This window comes from Poromitra crassiceps (assembly GCF_964638095.1).
Source record: "Poromitra crassiceps genome assembly, chromosome: 5".
In the NCBI taxonomy this organism is placed as follows: domain Eukaryota; kingdom Metazoa; phylum Chordata; class Actinopteri; order Beryciformes; family Melamphaidae; genus Poromitra; species Poromitra crassiceps.
Window position 1 is genome coordinate 33,503,586 of NC_139642.1, and position 16,967 is coordinate 33,520,552.

The window sequence follows — 16,967 nt, forward strand, 5'->3', positions numbered from 1 at the left end:
AAAGGGGCAGCTACAATGCTTGTTTAATTGTCTGTATGGCACACATAATATCGTTGATGCTGCTGAATCGATTTTCACAAAACTTAAACCTACATTATGCGATTTCAGACCCTAAAACCAATCCTGAAACTAGTGTGTCCTACAGTATGTGGAGATTTAGATTTCTGTGCGATGTACTGTAATGATTATAAACAAATAGATACACATGCGGGCCAACTGTCTTGTCAAAACTCGGACTGAGCCGAGCTGTTCTTTCTTTTTTTAACTAGCTCGTCTCCTCCCTTTCTGTTTAACAGCAGCGCACATACCCCGTACCGCCCCCATCTGCAGAGTCAGGTTTCATACCCCGCCCATCCTGAAAAAAATTCAGGTTATGGCAGAATCGATGAAGGGAGCAAGTAAACCTGCAACCAGCAAACTTGCTACGTGCTGTGGCCATTGGCCAATTTTCCATGAAATGCTACAGTACTTAATACAATTCTTCTCAACCATGAATCTTTTTCTGTGTCCTTTTTATATGATAATACGATGCCTTGATGTCTGACAATGTGACATAATTATGTGTCTCATTGACTTTGGCTGTTGCATTACTGTCAGTTTACATATCCACTGATTTAAAGTGTGCTACAGCAGTTTGAGTATTAGCGTGTCCTTTATTGATTCGAGAGTCCTCTTGTAAATTAAATGGATCTTGGAGAGTGCCACAGTGTCTGCATGCACCCACCTGACAGTACTTGTGGTCTGCTGTGGAGCTCAGTTACAGGTTACAGTACACTGCCAGGGTCAGTTCAATGCATTTAATGAATTATTTATCAGTTAATGAATTCTATGCAAAATAGATAGATAGACAGACAGACAGACAGACAGACAGACAGACAGACAGACAGACAGACAGATAGATAGATAGATAGATAGATAGATAGATAGATAGATAGATACATACATAGATACATAGATAGATCGATCGATCGATAGATGGACATGTTCTTGATCAGATGGTGTTCTTCTTCATTTATCTGCATGTAGCCCTGCAGCCCTGAGGAGTGTCTGTGGTGGAGAGTTCAGGCCTGTGATCTGACCTCAATCAGCTCAGATTAAAGCTGCGATCCGATCTCTGACCCCGTGCCTTGTTTCGTGATGCAACACACCACTGACCCTGAGCAGCCAGCAAATAGTCTGCGAACACATCGTTCACTCCTCTGACATTACCAGGAGCCAATGCAGTGTTTTATCAGATTTTTTTTATCACGTTTTTTTTCTCCTATTTTCTCCCCAATTGTACTTCGCCAATTCCCCCTTCTGTCATGGCCGTTGTTCCACCCCCTCTGTTGATCTGTGGCTATAGTTTCATACATGCTTCCTCCGATACATGTGCAGTCGCCAGCCCCCTCTTTTCACCTGACAGTGAGGAGTTTCTCCGGCATAACGTAGCACGTGGGAGGATCACGAATATTCCCCCCAGTCCCCCCCCCCCCCCCCCCCGCCGAACAAGCACCCCAAACAAACAGAGGAGGCACTAGTGCCGCGACCAGGGCACATAATCCGGCTTCCCACCTGCAGACACGGCCAATTGTGCCTGTGGACCAAGCTGGAGGTACAGTAACACAGGGGCTCGAACCTGCCACCCTCATGTTGGTAGGCAGGGAATCTACCGCTGCCGGATGCCCAAATGTTTTTGTAGTTGTCTTGGTCAGTGGTTCGGGTTTTGTTCTGATTCCATCCTGGCGTGTTTTTGTCGCATTTTTGGTCCAAGTAGTAAATATGGATTGTATCACCATGTGTTGCTATGATAAAAGCATGTAGGTCCATGTCGTTGTTTGGAGGGAAATTGCCTTAAAAACATTTTTGTTTTGTTTGGTATTGTTCCGTGATGTCCCATCACTGCTGAAATAATTGAGGGACAAGACATGAGCTGGAAAATATCCGGATGCATAGTACATTTTCTCAACACATGCACTGTAAGCCTAAGATAGACATCTGTCTGTATTCAATATTAATATAATGGCTGTTCTCACTTAGGAGAGTTGAAGTGGGCCAGAGAAGTTACCACACAGCCCTAGAACATTCCCAGCCCCATCCATCATCTCTGTGTCTCTGGTGACCCGACTAGAACTGGGTCTCTCACTGTCTGAGTCACAGTGTGCTGTAGAGCCGGTCCCACCTTCCCCTTAAAGAATAACAACACTGACCCACTAACTTACCCTTTAAACAATTACCGCACTCACTGTGTCCAGAAAGTGTTAAGTACATACACAGTCCTGACAGTAATTACTATCTGCAGTCAACATTTTCAACCTACATTCAAACCGCAACAGCGCCCCAATGCTGACGCAGTGATTGGAAAGTTTAGTTTAACATGAATTACATCACAAGGTATTGTGGTGGAGTACTCAGAACAATACCATAATGGAAAATATTCTACTTAAGTATACGTACAGTATAGAAGTAGCATTAAAATATACTTAAGTATCAGTAAGTATCTAGTCTCCCGCTGGGGCCTCCTGCTGTGTCACTGGGGGGCCAGGTGGGGGGGGGGGGGGGGGGGGGGGGGGGGCATCTCGCTCGCCTCTCCATGATCCCGTCCCGCTGGTCTGTCTTCGCTCCTTATTGCTGTGTAATTATTATAATGGTCATTATTGTAGTATTATTACTACCATATTTATTGTTATTATTATTATTATTATTATTATTATTATTATTATGTTTTTTCTACTACTACTATTATTATTATTATTACTCTTTTCTTTTTCTAATATTATATTGCTGTCACGCCGGCCCACTATCATATCATCACGCATATCTTCATAACAGCTTTGTTTTGCCTATACTGTATGCTTGTCAACTATGTCTGTCTTCTGTGTTACTTGTTGTTGTTGTTATTGTTGTCGTCTGTATTGCTATTTCACCAATAATAATAATAAATCATCCATATGCATGCCGTGGCCGCCACCACGGAAACGTAGACTGGAACTAGTGCGAGTGAAATTTGTTTAGGAACCTTTAATCCAAACCTAAATTCAGCCCTCTTTTTAACGGGTTCCCAACCCGAGTATATTGTCAGCTAAACTCACTCTCCTCCCATTGAAATGATGGGAACATGGTGACTTCTCTGCTTCTTCTGTGACACTAGCTCATCTATATGTCTGTGCTTATTGAGCCTGCTGAGTGTGAGAGCCTGCTGTACGTATTAGATTCTGTCTCTGGCAAAGTGGGCATGATTAGATAAAGTGTGTCTGCTGGAGTGGAGCACTTTTTTCATTGACAGTAGCAGTGGCTGCGAACGAGTGGAGGGAAGGGGCTCCACTTTCTGACAATAATACAGAAATCTTTTGTAGATTATTTTATGAAACTGGGCACTGTTACTGCCTTATACCATACAGTAGCAGTTTATATTCTATTAGCTCCGCCCTTTTAGGGGCAGTGCCTCCTGGATTTATTCCCTCGCGTCAGCGAATAGACTACACCAGGGAATATATCCAGTAGGCACCGCCCCTAAAAGGGCTATGCTAATATTGATAAACTAGGGTTTACTTTAAAACCTTCGTTCATATTCTATTAGCTCCATCCCTTTTAGGGTCGGTGCCTACTGGATATATTCCCTCGCGTAGTATATTCGCTGATACGAGGGATTATCTCCAGTAGGCACCACCCCTGAAAGGGCGATGCTAATATCTATAAACTAGGGTTTACTTTAAAAGCTTAGTTACTGTACTGTACTGTAGTTTACATATTGTTTACATGATATTTTGCCTGTTTAAAGACCATGACATCATTAAAGACCATTGTGCAGAATTTATTGAGTGAAATCGTATTGGGCTCGTGAGCAGGGAGTGATAATGTGAATACGGTAGCCAATAGTAAATGGTGAGATAGATGCAGAGCGGGTTAGAGACAAAAGAAGAGAATTAAAGGGGGGTGGGCAGTGGAAAAGAAATACAATTGAATTGAATACAATAGCTCTCGTTGTGATTCCCCTCCCTGCTGTAGCGTCCCTCCTGCCTGCACTCCACGCTGTCATAACACAATAACTGGCCTCTGACGTCTTAAAATCCATTGCAGAAGCATGGAGGTGCTTGAAGAGAAAATTGCAGCAGCTCAGAGCGGCTGGAGAGAAATAGCATTTTGTCTCACTCAAGATGGATTCCACAGTGAGATTTCAGAGGACCAGTACAGAATCAAAATGGAGAAGCCAGAGGGGAGGAGAGAAGAAAGAAAGAGAGGCAGTAGTGGGGAGTGGACAGCTTTGGAGGAGATGTGTGAATTTGTCATTGCTGTTACTTAGTAATCAGGGATGTCATTTTCCAGTTTTTCAAGGATTTCACCTTGTTCTGGGATATGCAACTCTCATTCCTTTTGAATGGATAGTAGGTTGATTTCCTGCCCTTTTCTTTTTACTGATCACATCCCTGCATGACGTTTTTTTTTTTTTTTTTTTTTTTACATTGCATAATCTTTTTTAAATATGCAATATGATTTAAAAAAATGAATTAAATCTTCTGCCCTGTTTCAAGACGTGTTCAAAAATGTGTGAGATTGTAGCTAAAAAGAAAAGACTATGGTAGTAAACAGTAGCACAATAATGGTTAATACATGTGTTTATTGGATCTGGCCTCCACAACCTCTCAGAAGATTCCCTCCCACCAATCGTCTCGCATACTCGCATGCATGTATGGCCTACCGGCACCTACACACAAAACGCACGTACACACACACACACACACACACACACACACACACACACACACACACACACACACACACACACACACACACACACACACACATACATACAGTACATGTGCACATACACACTCACGCCCTGCCTCCCTCTCTTTATGGATTCCACTTGCTGGTTGCGCATCTCTCAGCGCTGCATGTAAACCAGTGAAACCCCTTCAGGACATCAAATCCGTGGAATCTGTTGTCGGTTCTATCTAGGTCAATGCTTACAATAGCTGTGCAATTTTTGCCTCTCCCTTCTCTCTCTGCATTCCCCCTGTTTGCTTAACCCCACAAGGTTGATTTTCCTTTGCATATAAACATCAAAAACGCATATCAAATGTAAGCATATTAAGCATGCTTTGCTACTTTCATAATATTAGTCTCAAGTGGAATATTAAAACATCCTAGTGTTTTGATGTTAACATTAGTGTAGAATCCAGTGTTTGAAGAAAATTACATTTAGGCTATTTAACTCTCTTATCAATCTTTCTTGCAGCTACAGTAATTGGTTTGTGCTTTGCCATAATTCAAAGATTCTGCCCAGTAACACTGTAGCTCAGCTTGTGCCCAACCCTTTACCATGAAATGCAGGCGCAACACTGCAAGTATCGTGTATTTATCTCCCTGAGCGACATGTATAGGGGCGGCTTTAGGTGAGCTAAGGGGGTGAATTCCAATGTGTTGAGCCACACAGAAAAGAGGAAGTGTGCACCTGGTTGTTGTCCATGCATTCTTCATGTTGCTTTTCTTTTGGCTTGGAAAGGTACAGGTATGCTCTGCTGAACGCCATCTTGACCAAAACCGCAACAATAAATATCATAGAAAAACAAAACTGCACTATAACTATGGTGAAACATGTGCAGTGTATCATAACTGTACTGTAACTTCTAGCAAATTTTGGCTGGATGAGCAGCAGTTATTCTCCAATATTATAGCAAACCCTCTGCTCCCTTGTTCAATTTAAATGAATTACCTGCTGCTAATCTTTTTCAGCAGCTCCCACACAGCCCCAGTTGGTCCCAGACTTGGATGAGTCATTCACATTAGACATTGGGGTGCAATCAAAATCAAACATGCACAGAGACTTTTGGCTAATGTAATGTAATGTAAGCAGTGAACGCTGCTCAAACAAAGAGGATAGGAAAAAGTCCACTCGTCACTGTAAGCCATTGTTTTTAAGTGACATTCTTCCTGCTGGTGTCTGCACACAGTCAGCATAGTTGGAGCCATCCGGGCTTCTTTTCCTCCCTCAGAAGCAGCCATTTAGTACCATTCATTTTTGTACCGTATGACAAACAACTTCTTGGAAATGACCAGAGTTAGATAATCCATCACAGTAAATATGAAGCCCTAATTTGGTTTTGTCAATCCGTCCCGGTTTAATCGTTATTTCATTGTGCACGAGAATTTTCATATCAATTTGAACATTACGTTACGCTCTGCTTACTGTCAATCACCTAACACTAACACCCACAGGAAGAGATGGAAGTCTTCTCCAGGAAATAATTCCTCGAAAACATGCTGCCTTATAAACTTTATTGTCACATGTCTTCTTATTTCGGGCGTCTTGTTTGCTGAGAGAGCGATTTCTTTTTTTACGTATTATATTTTATTCATAGCTTTTCAGAAAAACACACACACAAAACCCTGTGATGTCACTATCTGTTCCCTCTCTGCCCCTCCCTGTAGCTGTTACCCTGTGATGTCACTGTCTGTTCCCTCTCTACCCCTCCCTGTAGCTGTTACCCTGTGATGTCACTGTCTGTTCCCTCTCTACCCCTCCCTGTAGCTGTTACCCTGTGATGTCACTATCTGTTCCCTCTCTACCCTTCGCTGTAGCTGTTACCCTGTGATGTCACTATCTGTTCCCTCTCTACCCCTCGCTGTAGCTGTTACCCTGTGATGTCACTATCTGTTCCCTCTCTACCCCTCGCTGTAGCTGTTACCCTGTGATGTCACTGTCTGTTCCCTCTCTACCCCTCCCTGTAGCTGTTACCCTGTGATGTCACTGTCTGTTCCCTCTCTACCCCTCGTCTGTTCCCTCTCTACCCCTCCCTGTAGCTGTTACCCTGTGATGTCACTGTCTGTTCCCTCTCTACCCCTCCCTGTAGCTGTTACCCTGTGATGTCACTGTCTGTTCCCTCTCTACCCCTCCCTGTAGCTGTTACCCTGTGATATCAGTGGCTGTTCCCTCTCTACCCCTCCCTGTAGCTGTTACCCTGTGATATCAGTGGCTGTTCCCTCTCTACCCCTCCCTGTAGCTGTTACTGGCCTGTTACTCGTTTAACCCTGTGATGTCAGTGTCTGTTCCCTCTCTATCCCTCCCTGTAGCTGTTACCGGGCTGTTACCTTGGCCCTAAATGCTCGCTAAGCTGCCTCTGCCTTAGCATGCCCACCACCGTGCAGTGAAGACAATCTCCTGTAAATTGCTTTTTCGATCAGTTTTGACATCAATCTGCTCCCGTGGGAATGTGGGAATGCATGTGATGGCAGGGAGGACGCTTTCCTTCCTTATGGATGTTGACAATCCCACTCAGCCTGGTTTGATCTGCAGAATTAACATAATATTACCGCACATACTGAACTGGCTGTGACAGGCAAAGAGGGATTGGTTTTCTGTAGCAGAGGTTGGCGCTGGCTAGGTTACTACATTAGAACAGTAGTAGTGCAGGACAGGGTAATAAAGGCTAGAGTGTTAGAGTTCAAAGATTTAGTGTGCAGAATGCAGATGCCATTTGACTAATGTGACTAATATACAATTACTGTATGTTTGAAAGTTGGATGGAATATATGTGTGTATGGTTCAATTTGATATGTGTCGCTTCACCTGAAGTAGGAGTTTTCTGCATCTATTGTCTGGGTGGTGATGAGGTTTCGACCATTGCACTTCTTACTACTACTGTAATTACTTCTAGTGTTGGTGACCTAAGAATTTAAGCTTATTCTGCTGCTACAATTGTAAGTTATTATGGACACAGATAGGCCTACCTAAATGCCTGAGAAGAAAATATAATGATCTTGCTTTCTGTAGCGCCACAGATTGTACAATACCTTTCATGTCTTATCTTCTCCAGGACAAAGATATTTCATCACATCCACGGGAGCTTTGTATCTTCTGGACGTCCTGCCTGAGGATGGGCTGAATAACTATCGCTGCACCACGCGCCACCGCTACACCGGCGAGACTCGGCAGAGCAACAGCGCCCGTCTCATTGTGTCAGGTCAGTGTCGGTTCCCAATTGGAATCAGTTGAATTGTCATGCACGTGATGCCGCTTACAGAGTTCATAATATATACTGGTACATGGTACAAGGTCAACAGGACCTAATATGCATGTAAATACTGTATTGGATGTGATGTGAATACGCATCCCAACAAAGTTAGCATCCTGTTATCATTGAAAATCATTATCATGTTTAAAAGAAATTAGTGCCTTCTTCTCTCTCACACAAAAAAACATGCTTCCTGAATCTAAAGGAACACACTTCTCTCTCTGCTCTGTCACGTTACAAAATACAGTATACTGTGTATATAACTGAATCATGACCCCAAGAATCAATGTCGCATTGTACTGTCGTGTGCCTGGCACTTCTCATCACTAATTAACACTAGATTCTCCTCTCCTATCACCCCCTCCAGACCCCACCAACGCTGAGCCAGGCATCTTGGATGGCTTTGACCGCCGTGAGGTGATGATTAACCGGCGGGTGGAGCTGCCCTGTAAGTCGTCGGGCTACCCAGGACCCAAATACCGCTGGCTGAAGGACAACAGCCCCCTGGAGCACGACAGCCGCATCCGCCAGACCATCACCGGCTTGCTGATAGAGAGCACCGAGCCCAGCGACTCTGGGACGTACGTGTGTGAAGTGTGGAACAGCTATGGCAACGCTGAGGTCATGGGACACCTGCTGGTCAAACGTAAGTCTAACGAGGAGGAGATGGACGCTCTGACTGATCTGTTGATTGATCATGTGCTCACAGGAGAAGCTGATGTGGTTAACGGTAATTGCATTAATAAATCGATTGTGATGTGAGTGGATGTTGAAGGACTGGTGCCATGCACAGTTACAGGGCCACACATTACATACTGTAGAACTCACAACATGTATAAACATTAAATGAAACCATGCACTGTATCTTGTCCTTGTGACAATCCGATGACACAACTTTGGTCAAATGTCCTGCTAAAGAGTTGTATTACTGGATCGGATTAAAATAAGTCTCCTGAATTCATGTAATTTGCCACTACTTGGCAGAGATGCTCACAAGTCATTTTTTGCAAGTCCAAGTCAAGTCTCAAGTCTTTGAGCTCAAGTCAAGTCTCAAGTCTTTGAGCTCAAGTCAAGTCTCAAGTCTTTGAGCTCAAGTCCAAGTCAAGTCTCAAGTCTTTGGTCACAAGCAGGGCTGTAGTGGTGGCTAAACGCACGTAAACAGCGTTTAGGTACCTTTTTCAATGCGGCAGCATTTAGGCACCTTTTAAGATAGTTTACTCACATTTTTAAATCGTTTATGAACTTATTATTGCACCAGTTTTAAAAAGTTCGAGTAAACTCCGTTGATGCACGTCACACACCAAAAGAAAAGAAAAAAGATGACACATGGCACTGACCAGGAGCTCCGAGAACCGTACAGTGCAAGTCAAGTCTAAAGTCTCTTCTTAATGAGTGTTCTATCATCTGCTGCGTGCCATCCGGTCTGCTTAGAACACTGCATAGCTAAAACTGAGGAATTCAAAGCATGTTGTGTATTATCATCACTCCTTTATCTATTAGCATACAGTATCAGCATTGATTAGATGACATTAGTAGACACTTCCTTCTCAAGTCACAAGTCACTGTGTCTGCAACTTAAGTACGACTCAAGTCCCAAGTCCAAGTCCCCATCTCTGCTACATGGTATGGAGTAATTTATTGGAATGAAAACATTTTATCCCACTTAAAATGTATTGTCTGAACTTTTGATAGACACACTGTCAGCTACTTCAGCAGACTTACATATGTTGTAACAGTAACCCTCAAGTTGTCAGCTGACAGCTGGAATGCACTCTCCTGTCACTGCCAAGGATCAAACCAACAACCTTTCCTTATTTGTAAGCCTTGGTGTCTTTAGGAAAAACTAGACGAAACAAAACAAACTCATCATACTGTACCAGAACTTATTCTCCCTTGTCTACTGTACTCTGTCTTGATTTCAACCTTGCTATCATCACAAAAACAATGAAGTGTGTTATTAAAACATGCCTGTGATTTTTAGAGCCCTTGAAAGCGGTGATCAGCCCACGGAAGGTGAAAGGCAGCGTGGGCAGCAAGGTGTCTCTGTCCTGTAGCGTGAGCGGCTCAGACGAGTACGAGCTGTCCTGGTACCGCAACGGAGAGATCATCTACCCCGGCAACAACGTCCGCATCACCGGCATCAACCGAGAGAACCTGATCATGGAAGGAATGGCCAAGAGTGATGGCGGCGCGTACCAGTGTTTCGCCAGGAAGGGCAAGATGTCCGCCCAGGACTTTGTACATGTCATCCTTGAAGGTAAAATGGGTGTGTGTGTGTGGATTATATGGTGGAGTGGTAAATAGCAAGAGTCTGTAATTGTAATTGTGTGTGTGTGTGTGTGTGTGTGTGTGTGTGTCCGTCCACGCCAGAGACTGTTTAGAAGAGTGAGACTGCGAGTAAATTCCTGTATCTGCGTCACATGGGTTTCGTCACTCCCCCGCCCCTTTAGGAGACTAGCGGCAGGTCCTGAGTCAATTGGAGTCAATGGAAGAAGTGAACGCGAGCACAGATTATGACAGATTCTTCCGCCCCATAGTCACCGAAGTAAAGATTGGACCTCTCATTCTGACACTAAAATGGCATTTCTTCAGATAGACAAATCAGGAGAAAACGAACTTTGTTCGGGACCTGTATCTCTCTCAGCAACACACACTCAAGAGTTTTCGGTAGCTAACATTAGCAGCTAAAATTAGTTCTTCAGCAGATATCTTAGTTAGAACAAGATTGAGCTAGCAAAGCAGTTTAGTATACGTATGTGTGGTAGGTAGGATATAGTCAGTTTTGGGAAATCACGATCGCTAGCTCAAGTCGGCAGGCTGACATTGTTGCTAGGTCATTCACAAAACTCCCAAACGAGGTCGGGGAATGGGGGCGGGCGACGGGGGGTAAACAGTCTCAGGGGGGACAGGTGATGGCCACTGATTTAGGAGACCGGAAGATTACTGTATACTAGGGATGTCACAATATATCGTCCCACAATATATCACGATATCAAAACGTGACAATATATATCGTTGAGATTAAATTTCATATCGCGAGAAAAAGAAGCTGAACATGGTGACACTGATCTGCATCTGATCAAGGGTGCGGGAAGCGGGGTGCGGTGGGTGCTGCAGCACCCCCTGGTGGCAAGAGATGGAATATATATTTCTTTTCTTTTTTCTTTTCTTTTTTCTTTTTTACAGTGCACCTGAACGCAACATGCAAAATACACTGAATAAGTGTCCAAATGTTCATGTAATTCTGGCCAATACTCCACTTCTGTTATAACATTTCAGTCTGGAAGATATAATCTTTATGATTAAAAGGCTAAATGAATAGCTTAGAAAATGAATAGCCCCGGGGCCCATGGTACTATTAATCCGGCCCTGGATATATGGGAGGAATAGCAGGTAGGCTATTACTGTCCCTGATTCCTGAGGGTAAATTGAGTAATGCTGCAGAGAAGAGGAGAAGACACTGAATAATGACATCACAACAGTATAATCCTAATGTTAATTTAAAATTAAATATTCGCACAGCACCGAGAGTCCCTTCCTTACAGCACCTCCTACCTAAAAGTACTTCCAGCGCCAGTGCATCTGATTGCATGCTCGCTCTCCTTTTCATTGCTTTGTTTGAACAGACAAGGGACGTAACAGACACGGAGGGTGAAAATGGTGAAATTACTCAAATTAGCGTGGAGGATGCCCCCTCAACTTACAAATCGATCGCAAAAAAATATTGTTAAAATATCGTATCGTTATCGTGAACCCAATATCGTGTATCGTATCGTGAACTGAGTGTATCGTGACACCCCTACTGTATACCATTTCATACCATACCGCATTGTAATGCATCATCTTAGTAGTGTATAAAGCAGGGATACTCGACTTGCTTTGTCCAGGGGCCACTTTTGCAAAATGACAGGAGGCCAGGGGCCAGTTAATAAACAAATATTAATATACAATTTTCTGTAGCGGATTGTAGGTTTTTAGGGTGTCAGCCAGAGTTTAGTCTCACACTTTTGTGCACACAGGATAGTTAAGTTAAGTTAAGTTAAAGTACATATTACATATTGTAAGTGCCTGGGCAGCGAGCAGACAGCCATATTTCACAATTTAGCTGCAGCTCTGTCAAACTTTATTTAACAATAACATTAGTTTTCAATTGTGAATTACCGGTAGATGGTCGGGGGGCCACTCTGCACCCTATCGCGGGCCGCATCTGCAGTATCTTTGTCCGTGCACACAAATGCGGACTGAAAGTGACACAATTGCAGCTGACCTGTGTGTGTGTGTGTGTGTGTGTGTGTGTGTGTGTGTGTGTGTGTGTGTGTGTGTGTGTGTGTGTGTGTGAAGTCTGGGATGATCTTGTAGCCTATAGCGCAGAGACACAGCAGGCTCTCATTAACACACAAGCCCTGTATTGATCTTCAAGGCCTAAATCTGTTTCTGCTAACTCACGGCTTATGTGTGCGCACACGCACGCACGCGCACACACACACACACACACACACACGCACACACACACACACACACACACACACACACACACACACACACACACACACACACACACACACACACACACACACACACACACTCACTCTTCCAGACACTCTCTGGCCAATAGCTTACCTTGGCGGCGTTGCTCAGGCAACTGTCTCCTGCGGCCAGAGAGCTGTAAAAAGAGGATATTGATCATCTATAATCATGTGGAACAGACCTAGATTATCAGAGAGCAGCAGCAGGCAGACATGGACATTTCAAAGGCCGGCCCCTCCCTGTGTCTGGAAATATAAAGCTCCTGGACCACGATTCATAATGGAACCTAGCCATAGAGGTTCTGGCTCACAGTGTCCCAAAACAGAATGAAGCGTCGATGCACAGGATGGTGACACAAAATAATTATATTTCTTTTCCCCTCACAGGCTCGGGGCTTTATTTGTTGCTTTATTATTTCACAAGAAAAGCGCTTTTATCACAAATATTAAAAACATCACAGTGAATCATCAGATGGCCCCTTCCAAAGTCATCTCACAAACCCTGGTGTTGACAACCACTGAATAAGAATAAGAGTTGTTGAATTTTAAACCGGTTTTACCCACGATGTAAACAATGAAGGCTTCTTGATGATGCGCTCTTTCCATTAGAGGCTTCATGTTAGAACCACTGATATTGCCTTTTTTATTACGTTTTTCCCTCTCCCTTTTTTTGGATTTCCCCCCGTTTTCTCCTTAATTGTGCTTGGCCAATTCCCTGGGTGTCCCAGAGTTGTAGACTAGTACATGTACATGCTTCCTTTTGTACATGTGCAGTCGCCAGCCACAACTTTTCAATTTCACCGGCAGGACGTAGCGTGTGGGAGGATCACGTTATTCCCCCCAGTTCCCCTCCCCCCCGAACATGTGCCCCTACTGACCAGAGGGGGCAATAGTGCAGCAGCCGCAGGACACATAATCCGACTTCCCATCCGCAGACACGGCCAATTGTCTATGGACGCCTGACCAAGCGGGAGGTAACACGGGGGCTCGAACCTGCGACAATCGTGTTGGTAGGCAGGGAATCTAGTGGCAGGGACGCCCTTGCCACTGATATTGCTGTTAGCATCATGGTGTGATCAGGAGCCCCAAGAGGCACATACAGTACAACCACTTAATATGCATGTCAGCAGCGGGGTCAGAGGTCAGAGTGCAGCCGCAGTCCAGAGCAGCGCTCTTGGAGGAGGTAGAGGTTCAGTCTCAAGGACACCTCAGCAGGGAGGAACGCTGGCTCATCAAGCCTGTGGGATCAAGCCGTGACCCTGCTTGTACCAGAAGGCCTCTCTAATCACCATGATACCCTGCCACACTTAATCAATAGAATTAATTGAATTTCCTTTTATTAAAGAGACAGGAAAATACTTGGTGAAAGATTTCTCTTCACCCTATCACAGTTTCTCATAGGATCTTAATCCTACCAGGCAGACAGTGGAGGGCAAACCCACCTAAACGGTGTATCCACCTTTTTATTTGCAAAAAAGAGTTGACACACATTTTTAACCCGACGTAATATGACATACTGTATATTCATAACAGTTATATGTTCAAGGATCAAACCAAGTGGTGGACGAAGACATGACTGATGAGTTAGGCAGGCATAGTGGCTCATTTTGTTGTTGGGATGCGGTAAATCTTAGGTCTAAAGTTTTGTTCCTATACTGGAGTATCAAGTACATTCAATTTGCCTAGTATAACGCTTAGTTCACACAGAGAACCTACGCCTTGCCTTGCCTCAACCCACGCCTACGCCTGCAGACCTTGAGCTGGGCGTGAACCTATTACACTTTTTGCGATCACACCGCACGCCTTTGCACGCTGAACCTGAGCCGAGTTACAAGCGCCTCTCCTCTCTCCCGACTGTATTTTTTCATGTGTGGTCCCGAATTATCATAGGTAAAATAAATCGGATATATTTAATGTTCTATTGATGCTGGATATGTATAACCAGGTCTGACTATAGTCGGACATTTTAGAGAGGTGATCTTGCAAGAATGTGCTGGCACAACAACATTGTCCATCTTGCTTCTTCGGTCGCTATTCTCTCTCATGAAGATTTGTTTGCCGACAGGGAGAAAGCCCCACGTGAGAGCCACCCGTCAATCTCTCTCTCTCTCTCTCTCTCTGCTCAACACTGTTGTAACTCCATTTTATTTTGAAATTCAGTTGACTTTGCCATTTCCCATGGATATTGTCGCGTTTTTCTTTCATGGCTTGACAGAAGAAGCCTGCCTGCACGCGCCTTGTCGGCTTGAAAATAGAACTCACGCCTAAACGATAAAATCGGCAAGGCACAGGCAAGGCGTGGGTACACGCAGGGTTCACGCTCAGGCGCACGGTGTACACAGCCTCGTTGACTAAAACGGACGCCTACTTAAAAGCGTGGGTAAAGGCAAGGCATAGGCAAGGCTTGGGTCGCCGGTGTGAACCCAGCCTAAGACATGTGCTGTATTTAAATTTGCCTTGCCATGCCTATGTTAATAGAGCCTTTCAAGGTTAGAAAACAAATAAATGAATGCTTTTGTGAAAATCGGTTTGATTCTAGTCACGATAATCACCAGCTGGAGGTCACAGTTTACCCACCTTGTTATCCACCCGCTGTGTCCTTGTCTTCCACCCCCCACCCCCCTCTCCTCCCACCACAGATGGCACTCCCAAAATCCTGGCCTCCTTCAGCGAGAAGGTGGTGAACCCCAACGAGCCGGTCTTCCTGGTCTGCAACGTCAAGGGCACGCCTCCGCCCAGCTGCACCTGGTCGCTGGACGACGACCCCGTCATCAAGGACGGCCACCACCACCTGGGCCACTACGAGACGCACGAGGGCCACGTGGTCAGCCAGCTGAACGTGACGCACACCCAGGTGGCAGACGGCGGGGTGTACCGCTGCACGTGCAGCAACTCGGCCGGGCCCGTGTACCACCAGGCTCGAATAAACGTAAGAGGTGCTTGTCAAATCAGCTCCTCCAAAAACAACAATACATATACCTGTGTGTGTGTATGTATGTGTGTGTGTGTGTGTGTGTGTGTGTGTGTGTGTGTGTGTGTGTGTGTGTGTGTGTGTGTGTGTGTGTGTGTGTGTGTGTGTGCGCGTGCGCGTGCGCGTGTGCGTGCATGCGTGTCTATCTGTCGTTCTGGCGGTCTGGCATTTACATGGGCGTTTCATTGTTGTTTGGTTTAGGCGCATGTGTTTTAGATTTTTTTTTGTAGGATTTGCTTTCTTTGCTTGTGTGAGATGCTCTTATGATGACTTTTCTAATTTTCTTCCACTTTCTTTCTCTTTGCAACACTTTCAGTAGTTTTCCGTTTCTGGCGTCGTTTTAAATCTATAATCTTCTTTGCGCTTTAATACTGTTTTATGTTTGGCCTCCATTGATTGGCTTTGCCTCCATTTGTTTCGTGAGGAGTGTGTGTGTGTGTGTGTGTGTGTGTGTGTGTGTGTGTGTGTGTGTGTGTGTGTGTGTGTGTGTGTGTGTGTGTGTGTGTGTGTGTGCGTGCGCGCGTGTTTTATCTTAATATGGATCTAGTCTAGTGTGATTTTCTCTCTTTCTCTGCTCCTTGTGCATTTGTAATATTGTAGACTCGTTTCTCTCTCCAAATTATCACTGTGCTTTTCCTACATGCCCATATTTTCAGGTCAAACCAATTATCCTGGTTTGCTGCACATAACCGTATCTGGATATTGAGTTCCAAAATGGGCTGGTTTGTAAATAGCCAGAAGAAAAATATATTTGTTCTGCTTGCATGAATAAATGTATCTGTGCTTTACTTGTGTGTGTGTGTGTGTGTGTGTGTGTGTGTGTGTGTGTGTGTGTGTGTGTGTGTGTGTGTGTGTGTGTGTGTGTATGTGTGTGTGTGTGTGTGTGTGTATGTGTGTGTGTGTGTGTGTGTGTGTGTGTGTGTGTGTGTGTGTGTGTGTGTGTGTGTGTGTGTGTGTGTGTGTGTGTGTGTGTGTGTGCGTGCGTGCGTGCGTGTGTGTGCATGTGTATCTGTGTCTGCGTGTATTTACTCAAGCGGCCTATTCGGCTTTTCACCATTAGATGTTAAAGCGATTACTGTGTTTCCATTTTATGAGACATGGAATATATTACTGTTATGTGGGTGAGCAGCAAGAGCCGAGTTTTTAAGTATTAGTACTGTATGATTTGCAACATTTTCCACTTAGGCAGTTTTTTCCTCTGATGGTTAGCGCTCCCTTGTCTTTAATTTGCTTGTCGTTTCACAGCCTGCTACTCAGAGTAAAGCCGACATCCCGTGGTAAAACAACAACAAAAGCTTGAAACAACGCTCCTTTGCATATCTGAGTATTGTTGGTGGCAGGTGCGTAGAAGCAGACTTTGTAGCCTTTGTAGGCACTGTGGGAAGAAGAAACGCCTGGATGCTGTCTCTTTTACTAGCAATTAAAACATTTTATTGCCAAACTCAGTTGTTTAACAAGAAATATGTTAGGAAAGTC

General features: G+C 44.5%; 1 protein-coding gene across 9 annotated transcripts in view; it reads left to right on the plus strand.

The window, feature by feature from the left end:
• The window catches only part of dscamb (Down syndrome cell adhesion molecule b), a 177,342-nt gene that overhangs the window by 88,621 nt on the left and 71,754 nt on the right, over positions 1-16,967 (plus strand). For all 9 annotated transcript variants that reach the window (XM_083637246.1, XM_083637248.1, XM_083637244.1 and 6 more), the window contains exons 4-7: positions 7,797-7,943; positions 8,362-8,640; positions 9,976-10,251; positions 15,160-15,456. In XM_083637246.1, the coding sequence (XP_083493372.1) occupies positions 7,797-7,943; positions 8,362-8,640; positions 9,976-10,251; positions 15,160-15,456 (999 nt within the window). The remainder of the gene's footprint in view (positions 1-7,796; positions 7,944-8,361; positions 8,641-9,975; positions 10,252-15,159; positions 15,457-16,967) is intronic.